General features: G+C 47.5%; 1 protein-coding gene across 2 annotated transcripts in view; it reads left to right on the plus strand.

Annotated features, from left to right (window-relative positions):
• Positions 1-5870, plus strand: part of LOC146192227 (uncharacterized) — a 78290-nt gene extending 72420 nt beyond the window's left edge. For both annotated transcript variants that reach the window (XM_084602393.1, XM_084602394.1), the window contains 3 exons: positions 1555-1645; positions 3394-3541; positions 5023-5870. In XM_084602393.1, the coding sequence (XP_084458519.1) occupies positions 1555-1645; positions 3394-3541; positions 5023-5031 (248 nt within the window). In that variant the 3' untranslated portion in view covers positions 5032-5870. The remainder of the gene's footprint in view (positions 1-1554; positions 1646-3393; positions 3542-5022) is intronic.
• The last annotated feature ends 6402 nt before the right edge of the window (positions 5871-12272 follow it).

The following is a 12272-nucleotide window of genomic DNA, read 5'->3' on the forward strand; positions in this document are numbered from 1 at the left end:
GCGACAGCCTGTGGATGTATGTGTCGCTAATACCATTGCGCTCTTTGATCAGACAGCCTGCTCACAGTGTGCAAACTTCTCTTTGAAAAGCACTTGTAACTGAGACCACGTTGACATCAATCATTGTGCGCAGTCGCCGTGCAGTAACAGTGTACACATTATACAGACATTCGGCAAGCTCGCTGTATTTCGTCAGGGAGTAGCGATAGGCATCGAAATCATCCGGCTGGTCGAGGAAGCGGAGTCGACAGTGTGTTGTGTCTAGTGCGGGCTTTCACTGCGGTGCGGGAACAATGTCAGTCGACAAAAACCTGCAGAACAATTCCTGTTGTCACAGCAGAATTTTTGTGTGGTTTTGGTAGTTTATTGAAAGGTAGCTGTTCGGATTAGTTGGTCTAGATACTTCGTTACAATACTCTAATGCAGTGCGGGGTGGTGCAGTGGTTAGGACGCTCGACTACTGTGCCCAAGAATGCGGGATCGAATCTCGGCCTCGGCGGCCGCTTTTCGGCTAAGGCGAAAAGCAGGGCGCCCGTGTGCTGTGCGATGTCAGTGCACGTTAAAAAATCACAGGTGGCCAAAATTTCCGGAGCCCTCCACTACGGCGTCTCTCATAGCCTGAATCGCTTTGGGAGGTTAAACCCCATAAACCATAACAAAGGAGACACTACAAGCACTGATAGTGAACCTGTTATGACAACATAAATTCGTGTGCTAACATCAGAATTTTGTGTTACGTTACAACAGCGAGTCATGAGTCAATAAAGGCTTTCACCTAAAAAGGCGTAGTGTCTGTCATGCTTTTTCCCGGATACCTGAACCGTGCCTTAAGAAACACATGATCAAACTTCGGATGTAGTTTTAGCTTGAAAAAAAAAAAAAAAAACACGAATCCTTGGTGGCAAGGAAATGAGATGTATATGGTGACATTTGACGTGAGGATAAATATATGCGTTTTAAAAAGTGCTACAGAAAATTTGGGCGTTGCGACAGACATACAGAACATTTTTGTCTTATTTTTGACAGATTGCTATAACTTTTTTCGAGTGTGGAAGAACTGTCTCTGTCGTTTCTGTGCCCCTATTTTCCACTCGTAAACATTTGATCCTGGGTCCTGGAAAAGTGTTCTCTTGCCATATTGTGACCAGCCACACTAAGACGCGCCGCTCAGTTTCGGAAAATCTTCGTACATAAACAGGAATTCAGCAGATATATCATGGTGATTACCTATCCTTTGTTCCCAACGCATAGTCACAGGGTGGTCTGGTAAAACCTGTAAGTGCCAGAGTTGCAATAATGCTAATAAAAACATGCTTTTTTTTTTTTGCGAGCACAGAAATAATCTGCAGCAGAATTTGTAGCGTCGGCAATAACTCAACGTTCATTGAAGACCCAGGCCGGCATGCCTGTGCCTTCAGGTCGCTAGGAGTACTTCAGGACATGCACCCGAACGTGCTCTGGCCGCATCGGTCTTTGCTTCCCATTGAGCATAAAAAGTGTCTTCGGATGCCTCGAAGGGGCTGGCCTCCTGGTTCACTGTGTTGACCTCTGCAGGGAGCTCCCTGTCAAGTACCACAACAGCCCCGTGCGCAAGAAGGCCGCCCGCCAGCAGCTGCCTGCCCACGACTGCAAGGAGTGCCAGGAAGTGAGTGGGGTGCCCTTTATTAGCCATCACCTCGCACGTGACATGGAGGGATCGAGGAGGGAGCGTTAGTTTTTCGGGAGGCATGCCCCAATGAAGCCTTTCCTATTGCCCTCGGCTCCATTTCCGACCCCAGCGCGGCCGCGCAGTCTGTCCTCACGCGCCACGCCTGTCCACTTGCTCTGAGCTCTTTGACAGGACCTCGAAGACTCATTGTATTCCATTTGACTTACTACAGGCGCGCATGCGCAGAGGCTAACAATGGGACCTCGCTTCTGCACAGTGGTGCCGAGGTAGCGCAAGCGCCTCAAAGGGCCCATGAAAAGCTATTTACGAGAATTATATAAAGCGCGCTAGCAATAAGTTTCTCATCAATCCACTTTGCAGCGCAGACATGTTTAGCCTAGCTTCATTAGCGCCGAAAATATGGGCGATCGAGAATAATTCTCTCCCCCCTCAACTCAACCCACGCCGGCGCGCAAGAAAAAAGAAGAAAAAAGTTGCCACGGCGCCCCACCACATTCCTAACTTAGGAGCGTCCAATGCGCAGGCGCGCCCAGTAGCCTCACTGACGTCAATGGGGAGGCTTGCGCGCGGCGACGCGTTGCTCAGACCGGATGCGAGCGGTCGCCTAGACCGCTTTATAAAAATTATTTGCAAGTTATCGGATCCACGTAAAGCTTTTCAAATCCAACTCGAATACACACAAAGGCCTCCTTTAATAATTGATATCATTAGAATTTAACCCCAAGTAGCATTTCAGTGGCCCTTTAACAAAAGCCGATCTGCTTTAACTCATGTATTGACGCACTAGGCTGACAATCAGCGCCATATGTAGTCGCTATATAAACGCGAGAGCATTAAACGCCCCCAGGCACCGGTGCGAAAAATCACGCCAGTGACTCTGGTGGTGGTAGTTTGCAAATGACGTGGCCGTGCATTGATTGGTCGTCGGATTGTGTGACGTCACGATACCGCATGGCATACGGCTAAGCTAGCTTCCAACTAGGTCCTCGCCTTTGAGATGAGATGGTGAGATCGGAATCCAACCTTTCAGGGCATGTCGTGTTAGACACGATGCCGCTAGCCCACACAAGCTTGGTTAAAGCCGGGATATATACCTATGCCGGCTGGTCTTTCACGCCGCCTGTTTGTTGATGTTAATGAGTATATGCGGGATGATACGGGCACAGAAATTACATATAGAGACGCCTGATCTCCGCCTTGAAGGGTATAGGCTACCACCCGACATTTAAGCCCCGCTTTAACCAAGCCAGCGTGCCTGTGTGGCCCAGGGGTAATTAGAATTGTAGTGTCCTGGCAGGGTGATTCTAGTAACACCCTCCCATGGGAAAGAAGAGACTCCAGTTTCCAGCTCCTACCAAACGAAACTTCAGGCAACCCCACATCCAGTCAGTGCGCGGTCATGCCAGCTGCCAGTAACAACCTGCTAAAGCCACGATCGTGACTTTCTTTTTTTTGCTCGCAACGCCGATGCCGGATTTTCTAACCCTGTCGCGTTAATAACGGACTGCTTAGTAAGCGACTGGCAAAATGAATGGATGCGAGTCCGTAAACGGGAATCATCAGCTCTGTCGTGACGTACCCTCAAAGGTGGACCCTAAGTGTCCCCGCCCCGTCTTACTTGAAGGGTATCTAGTGCGAACCTGATAGCCCTTTACAGCGGATAGCAGTTGGCTATGAGTGCTGCTTCGGTGATCGGTGGCAACATGAACATGGCTGTTTCGCAGTTCTACGACCGGCTGGCGCTGCCGGAGGCCCAGCGGCGGCAGCTGCTGCACAAGTGTTCGCGTCACCGGGCGCTGTACGCGCCGCCGGCCACGCCCGACCACTTCTGGGAGCTGGACTTCCCTGACACGCAGGAGTGCCGAGAAAGGGGTGAGTGTCGCCCACTGTTATCATGGGTCCTCCCATCGGGTTGCACAGTGTCCGCAGCTAAAACGCCTGTTCCTATTTCAATCTAATGACACCGATGTCACGGAGACTCTGCCAGGGGCTGAGCATTGGCTCTGGCACGGGAACCACGAACAGTCTTAAAATTCTGCGAGTCTGAACCCTGTGTTCGAGTTTGATGAGCTCATATAGTACACGATGGTTCTGCTATTCGCGGTGCTTTGGACCTCACTCAGCGAAACAGCTACACTCGGATACAGCTCAACCCTGAAGCGAAAAATGGCTCTCATGGCTCCAGCCAGCGACGTTTACCGATTCTCGTGAAGTCGCAGGTGAGCCCCTAAGACCTGCTAGCGTGACATCATAGCGTGGGGCAGGTGAAATGATGTTGACCATGGCTTGACTGGGTTATATAGCTGCGTCGTGATGGTAACTGGACGAAGCCACACACACACACACACGCGCGCGCGCACGCACGCACGCACGCACGCGCGCGCGCACACACACACACACACACACACACACAGAGAGAGAGACGGACGGACGGACGGACGGACTGGCCGCCTCATACATTAGAATGGGCAGCAACCACGTTAGCCGCGCTGTGGTTACTGTGATCTGTGCGCTCGGCTACTGATCCCGAGGAAGTGGGTTTGATCGTGGCGGCCGCGTTTCTATGGAGGCGAGAATCACGGCGTGCGTGTGTTTTGGGGCGTCAGTGCACGCCAAAAACAACGCTTAGCAACAACGAATAATTATCCATATGGCAGCGCTACCGCATCGACACTGAAGGGCACTGTGGCTGTCCTCTAATTTTTTAAATATCGATCTTTTCTCCTTTAAAATTTATACGTAGCACACTAGCTTCGAAGCTTCTATTTTTATTCAGTAACTAGATAGATATAATGGGCTAAGTGTGAAATGAGTAATTATGAAAGCACTGTGCGAAGTGCAAGTATTTGAACGAAGAAAATAATAATAGTACTTGTTTTTTCCTTTACTACAAGGAAAGATAGCGAGGAGCCGCGAGGTTGGGGAAACTAGAGAAACATATTTAACAGAACAGCGTTTATTAACAGGAACAACTTTGACGCGAATTGAGCGCGTGACCTATCCGGCGGCCATCCAACCTGAAGAAGAGCGCCAGTGCAGTGCATTTTTATTAAGAAGAATTAAGGAAGCACTGGAATTTCCAGGTGCTTGTTCAACCACCCTCTGACAGACTAATATACTAAATCAGAAGAGAAAAGCTTCACTGAACAGTCAGGTGCGGACAATTTAGATTGTTTGGGGAATTTTATCATTTAATTTTAGAATGGTGGCTGACTGCGCCAGAAGACCAAATCGATTTTTTCGTTTTTTTTTTAGTAAGGATATTCTGCAAAATCCCGCCATGCCGGCGCATCCTCGGCGGCGTCAGTTCAGGAGCAGGTTGATGACCTTCTCGAACTGTGCCCGTCTCGCAGGTTACCTGAACGCGACGCAGAAGTACGTCTTCAGCGCCAAGGGTCTCCGCAAGGATAGTGGAGAGAAGTGAAAGAAGAGTGCGAAACCCCCACTATCGCAGCTGCCGTTGTTTGGAAGTGCGGGATTTGCCTTCCGAGATGATGCGGACAGAGATGTGATCCACCTCGCTTCTTCGGGCGGCACTGTGTGCTGCGTACCCACATATAACCCATGACGCAGGAAAAGAAAGGATGCATGGATATGCGATCGGCTTTGGCTCGTCATCTGGCATAACTCCTTCGTTCAACCCAAATACTGTTTTTAATTTGACTCTTCACAGCGCAGGTGTTTTTAGGCACTTTGACAACACCCGGATGTGGTGCTGCGTGGCAGCCTGCAAACTTTCTTTGTGGTATGTACTAGTGAATTTATTATAGTGCCGTTAGCTTGCGAAATCTTGCCTCTCGATTTTTAGTAGTATACATGGCGTGCAAAGGAGAAAGCCAATTGTGAATTACCTTAGCTATTACTGCTGCATTCAATTACTCGCGATTGCCAGTCCTGATTAGGCAGGTGTGCATTGTAATTATTAATATTGACAATATTGAAACTGCCTTTTCAGCTGGAAATCGTGGTACCAGACTGGCTAAACGAACGGCCTTATTGTGTTTATGCGGCGCTATTATTGTCGTGTACCCGGACGCCTGCCACAAGCACTTTTTTATTTTAACGATTGGTAGTAAAGCCGAGAAAAAAAGAAAGAAGCAACCACAACTGCCCAGCTTCTGTAAATTACTTCTCCTGTCTAAATACATATCCTCAGCTTGTTGTGTATGTATAGTATGAATAAAAGTTATTGTACAGAGAACCGTCCTCGGCAAGTTTTTTTATTTTTCTTTGGCGCCCGTTCTTGCGTTTCGCATCGTCGTCGTCGTTGGCGTTGTATCTCGTCACCAGCTCCGCAGCCGGGGCAAAGCGCGCTGCTCTTGCCCCCACCGTTTGCCACCTGAGCGCTGCGTATACTCCCCCCCTTGCGTGGCGGCAACGGTGTTCTCCGGTTGCCGAAGCGCCGGCTCTGCATTAGTGGATATCAGTGGATCAGGGTGCGTGCATCCCAAGCCGAAACGCTGAGCCACGTTGGCTTGACTCGCCAGCGGCATCGGCAGCATCGGTCAGTCGCTGCTATCTGTTCGTCGCGCAACGTTCCTATGGGCCCACGGACTGCTTCCTGCGAACTCCCGATAACTTAATTGCTCTCTTCCCTCCTCCTCCAATGCCACCCCTGTGCGGCGGCAATCAGAGCGCCAGATCGGTGGCGGCGGATCTCGAAAGGTGCACCGCCCAAGACGAAACGCATAGCCGCCGGTCGGCACTGCGAACCGCCTGCAAGAGTTGTCTGTACTTGTACACATATGTCTTGCTCGAATTCTTAGCCTCAATCTGTAGAAAAGCTGAAACAGCTGATTAGCTGCGCTCAAATTTCGCATTAGGAAGTAATGTAATCGTCGGCAAATTTTTTTCAGTTTTGCCTGGTCTCGCACCGACTCTGCCATGCTCTCGAGCGGTGAAGCCTGACCACCGTGAAGAAGTGAAACCAACAGCAGCTTGCTCTTCGAGTGTTGTCACTCTAATCGGTTCACTGCAATTGCGTTTAGAGACGGCGTTTTGGTCGCATGATATTCGGCTTGAGGGCGCTTCTTTGGCGATCCCTTGGTTTCCACAAATGCGTAAAAAAAAAAAGAAAAAAAGAAATGGGTAGCAGTGCGACCCTAGAAGCCGTTATTTTATCGACTGTGTTACTGCACAGACGCTTGGCCTTAATGCAGCCTCGCCGTGCAATGACTTCGCAGGTACGCCGATTTGCACAGGTAGGTGTGAAAGATACTAGCGGTACCGCCAGGTATCAACTCAGTGGTACTTTAACCGGGCAAAACTCCTTCCTTGGACGCACTCATACCGATTTTCCTCACGTCTCACGTAGCTCTACGGGCGAGGGGTTCAGACGCGACTCCAAAATTATATCGATATATCAAGGACAGAAACCATCACACCATGATCGGCTTCGATCCCGGACTGCCGGCCCAGAACGCGTTCCTGAATATAAAGGAAGATGTCTTTACCATGCAGTGTCTGAGAACGCCCTCGTTTGGCCCTCGACCTAAAAACAGTACTTGATAGCATCTCATGAGGCCAGTCGTTCAGAACTCATGCTCAGTGCTCTCAATTGTGATGAACGGCTCTTTTAGTACTTCGACTTTTATCTGCGAGAACGGCGACCGTCGAAATCAGGACCACCCGCTCCGACCGAAAGAAGGGCACTCCGCAAATGAGCCACTATCTCCCTCCTGCTGTTCAGCGTCGCCACGCTCTCTGTCCTGGAAACTTCACACGCTATCTGCCATCGATTATGCACCCTGTGCGGGTGATGTCACAATCTGGCGGCAGCGATAACGGTTTAACGTTTCGCCCAAGGGACCCGTATACTTTGGTGGTGGTAGAACCCTAATCTCGAGCAGATACAGGATAGGCGTCAACCTGTCCGCCTACACGACGGCCTGGAGCCATTGGACCCGGGTGGTGTGTTCGGCCAGTTTGATTAAAGGTGTGAGCTCAACAGCACTCTACCAAAATTCTTCTGTTTTTGTCTGTTAATTTATATTCGTTTATTTCTGGACACGCCCATGTCATATCTACCAGATCCGCTTTATCCTGACATAGTTTGCACCTATCTGAGAATTGTTCCGGGTACCACTGACTTAGGGTAGCTGGATTCGGAAAAGACCTTGTTTGTAAGCGCCTCCAAATGCTTTCTTGGATCTTATTTACAACAAGAGCTGTTTTTATGCTTTTCCTGATTGCTTCAATCTTACCCTTCCCGCAGTTGGTAAGGTGTAAGTACGGGACTGCGTAGGCGATCTTGCTGATGACAAACTCATGTACAAGTCTTAGGAGGTTTGCTTCTCACATGCCCAACTTGCGATTTGCGATGCGTCTAATTTGATGTATCGTTTGTTCAGTGCAGCCTTCGAGTTTCTTTATAGCTTCTCCATGATGACCATTTTCCTGCAGCCACATACCTAGGATCCTAATCTTGTCCACTCGCGATGGGAACTCCGTCTGTATTTAGTTAGATTCTCGATTGTTCTTTGTCCAATGTGCTGCGTGGTGGCTGGTACACGAGCATCTCGGACTTTTCGTGAGCGCATTTCAGGCCTCTGGGGGTTACGTATTCAACAGTTTTCACAGCCGCTGAAGGATGGCTTCAATTTGTCCATCACTGCCTTGCGTGGTCCAGGGTGTTATGTCTGCGTAGAGACTGTGGTTTAGCCCCTGAATCTCTTCTAGCTTTGATGGAATCTTGATGAGTGCAACACTGAAGAGCAGCGGTGAGAGGACTGAGCCCCTGGGGTGCTCCTCTGCTGCCTAGCGTACATTTGTCCGACTTGTGCTCTCCAGTTTGGATGGTTGCTTCTCGCTTTGAAAGTCCCTACGTAGTTGTAAGTTTTTTCACCTACGCCGAGATCTTGTAGGTTTTCAAGAACTGCTTTGTGTTTGACGTTATCGAAGGCCTTTGCTAAATTCAAGCCCAGGATAACTCGCGTATCTTTAGTATGCGCTTGAATGATCTAGTGTTTGATTTGCAGCATAATGCCCTGGGTCGACAGACTAGGTCTGAAGCCAATCATAGAGTTGCTGATCCGCTTCGTCCAGCCATCCTTCGTGTTGTTGTGTTTCGCACTTTGTCCTTCTTGTTCTTGTGCTTAGCCTTTCTGCGCTGAGTCTCGCAAGCATGGAATCAAACCAACTAGCCCAGCAACAAAAGCTGTCATATGAAATGCTGCGTGCCGGGATGCTAGACGGATATACAGCCCGGGGCAGTCACTCCAACGGTGAGTATCCTTATGCGCACTCCTCGAGAAACGATACGTTTGCTTGTTAGGGTATGTGCATGTATTGTTCGAGACGAAAATCGTCTGCTTCATTTATGAAACGCAGACCTCAAATATGTGTACTGCTGCAGCCAGCATGCAGCGTCTGTTATTTCGGATCCGTAGCCCTCCTGACGAACCCGTGGTAGGAAAACCTACCTGCTGTGCTCACCAGTGTGCCTATAAACACGCGAGTACGATGCAACATTTGTAAACAAAGTAACGTGTTACGAAGAGACGCTCAACTTTCGGTAGTCCACTCTGGTAGGCTTTCCGCTGGAGTATCCACAGTCACTACAGAATACCACATACCCTGCTGCTTTTGAGTCTGGCAACTACATTGGCTAAATTCCCAAGGATCATTGCGTGCAGGAGAGAGAAGGGAGCGGCCTCAGAGGAAATTGGCTTGCAGAGGCTGCGCGCGCTCCCTCCTAGTTTTTGATTACTCCATGGTGCCGAGTCATGATCTTCCTTCGATAAGCAGTTAGGGTAGGCGCATCTGCTGCTGCGAGCTCGTGTTTCAGGCGCCGCAGGTCTAAAACGAAACTATCCGAGCACGCACGAAGTGCCTGAGCCGGAACATAACCGAAACTGAAGTGGCCGCTTGTGGCACCTCCAAGTATATTTTTGTATTTGCCTTGCAACGTTTACGTTGTCTTTTCGCCATCGTTTACGTATGATAAAAGCATTATCATATTCGAGACAAAACCTACTACCGCATTCAAACGGGCAATGTAATTCGCATTTGTCAGCTTCCGGGATCCCTTGCGCGTCACGTGATTTCTAGTCGCGAGTCTCGGCCGTTTCGGCTGTGGCGGCGATACCTGCATTTCTGTTCTTCCTCTTTACTACCTTATAACAGCTATGTTTTCAGTAGGAGTGTTTTTTTTTGTTTTTTTTTTGTTTTTTTTGTTTTTTTGTAATCAGGAAATTGTATCGATGCAAGCCCACTTCATTTTTCTCTTTAGTATCCCTTTAAAGTCGCCTACAACGATTAGTGCTTGGTTGTTGGCAATTTTCAGTCTTTTGGAATAGTGTGCCGAATTGGTCCTTTCTCTGCCGCGGTGTGCTAAAAAGGCTTCCTTGTGTCTTCTTGTTTGTTATAATTCGACGAGGACGTGGTCAATGTCTTGAACCCCCGTATCATGCTTGATTGCTGTTATGTTTCAGAGTGCAGAGTGGGTCAGAGAAATAACTCAAGTTACCGACATTCTAGTGGAAATTAAGAAGAAGAAATGGGCATGGGCAGGACATGTAGTGCGAAGAGAGGATAACCGATGGTCGCTTAGGGTAACAAACTGGATGCCAAGGGAACGAAAGCGTAGCAGGGGGCGGCAGAAAGTTAGGTGGGCGGACGAGGTTAAGAAGTTTGCTGGGGTCAAGTGGATGCAGCTAGCACAGAACCGGGTTAAATGGAGAAATATGGGAGAGGCCTTTGTCCTGCAGTGGGTGTAGTCAGGCTGATGATGATGATGTTTCTCTAATGAGTGTAGCCACACGTGGTTTCTCCCCTTCCATACAGAAAGCTCGATATCCCGTTATCTTTGCTTGCATTCCTACTTCTTGTAACGCGATTGAGTCCGCATTGTCTTTTTCACTAAGGAGTTTTATTTATTATTTATTTATTAGATACTGCAGACCTTGCTCAGGTCCAGGCAGGGTGGTGAAATACAACAATATTACAAGTGAACAATACATCAACCAATGGAAACAGGCAACAGCGATACATTCCAATCTGCAATTGTTCGGGGGAAAAACGAAAATTTGAAGACATCCGTCCTTGCAAAATAAGGTGTTAGTGAATTCGGATGATGGTGTCGAGTAAGCCTAGATGCTGAAAGAGACAGATAAGATGAAGAGCCAAATGCTAAATTTCCTTTACAAAGCATGGAAAGTAACCGCAATCGTAAATCTTTCCTTATATGTTCAAGAAGTTCAATACCATTATCACGCATTATTTCTGAGGGAGAGTCGTATCGAGAGAATTTGGAATAGATAAATCGTACTGCTTTTCTCTGTACCCTTTCAAGACATTTAATATTTTGTTTTGTAAACGGGTCTCAAACTACACACGCATATTCAAGTTTAGGTCTAATTAAGGAATAACAGGCAAGCAATTTTACGTTAGGTGGAGCACTTTTAAGCTTGTGCCGCAAAAAATATAATTTACGCGGGGCCGAAGAACGGATATTATCAATGTGTAAATTCCATGATAAATTGTTAGCAATTGTGACACCCAAGTACTTATAATTGGTTTGTTCCTGCAAAGGCAACGAATCTAACGTGTAAGTAAAGGATAATGGAGCTTTTTGACGAGAGAAGCGAAGAAAGACAGTTTTTTCAGTGTTAAGCCTCATTCCCCAGATTTTGCACCAATCAGAAATGCCAGCAAGAGAAGCATTTAAATCAATTTGATCGTTTGGTGACATGATTTCGCGAAAGAGCACACAATCGTCCGCAAACAAACCGATTTTCACAGTGGAATTGATTGCAGTGGTAATGTCATTTATGTAAATTAAAAAAAGCAATGGGCCTAGGACACTACCTTGAGGGAATCCTGATGTGACCGGAAGACAGCCAGATTGTTGCTCATTAACAGATACGAACTGGTGGCGATTTGTTAAATAGTTCGTTATCCATGCGATCAAAATTTCAGGAAGCTCAAGATGTCGCAGTTTTAGTATCGGTTTGTCATGTGGAACAGTATCGAAGGCTTTGCTGAAATCAAGAAACAGCGCATAAATTTGACCATTTTTATCAAGGCTTGAGGCGAGTGAATGTATTACGGTGACTAGTTGTGTAACTGTCGAATAGCCTTTTCTGAATCCGTGCTGAAAATGAGACAGTATTGAGTGTTTATCCAGAAATTCATTAATCTGATTGGCAACAATATGTTCAATTAGCTTACAACATGAGGATGTCAGTGATATCGGACGGTAATTTTCTAACAATGAACGGTCGCCCTTCTTGAACACCGGCACAACTCTGGCTATCTTCCAGTCATCCGGTAATTTTCCAGCGATTAATGAAGCACGAAATATAATAACAAGGAACTTTGCAATGGATTCAGCATATTGTTTCAAAAAAAAATGTTTCCAAGGTTGTCAGGACCACATGAAGATTTAGTTTTTAAGTTTAATAGCATCGAAACTATGCTAGGGTGCGAAATAAAATTTGTCTCAGATGGGTGAAACATTTTTTCATTGGATGAACAAATACCAGAATTAGAAAATACGCTATGAAAATAACAATTGAAATGACTTGCAATATCCCGGTGATCGGTAATGATTGAACCATCAATGCAAATCTGGGATACTGGTTTCTTTTTTTCGCTCATATGG

The sequence above is a fragment of the Amblyomma maculatum genome, chromosome 4 (genome assembly GCF_055883805.1).
Source record: "Amblyomma maculatum isolate TAMU_Amacu chromosome 4, ASM5588380v1, whole genome shotgun sequence".
In the NCBI taxonomy this organism is placed as follows: domain Eukaryota; kingdom Metazoa; phylum Arthropoda; class Arachnida; order Ixodida; family Ixodidae; genus Amblyomma; species Amblyomma maculatum.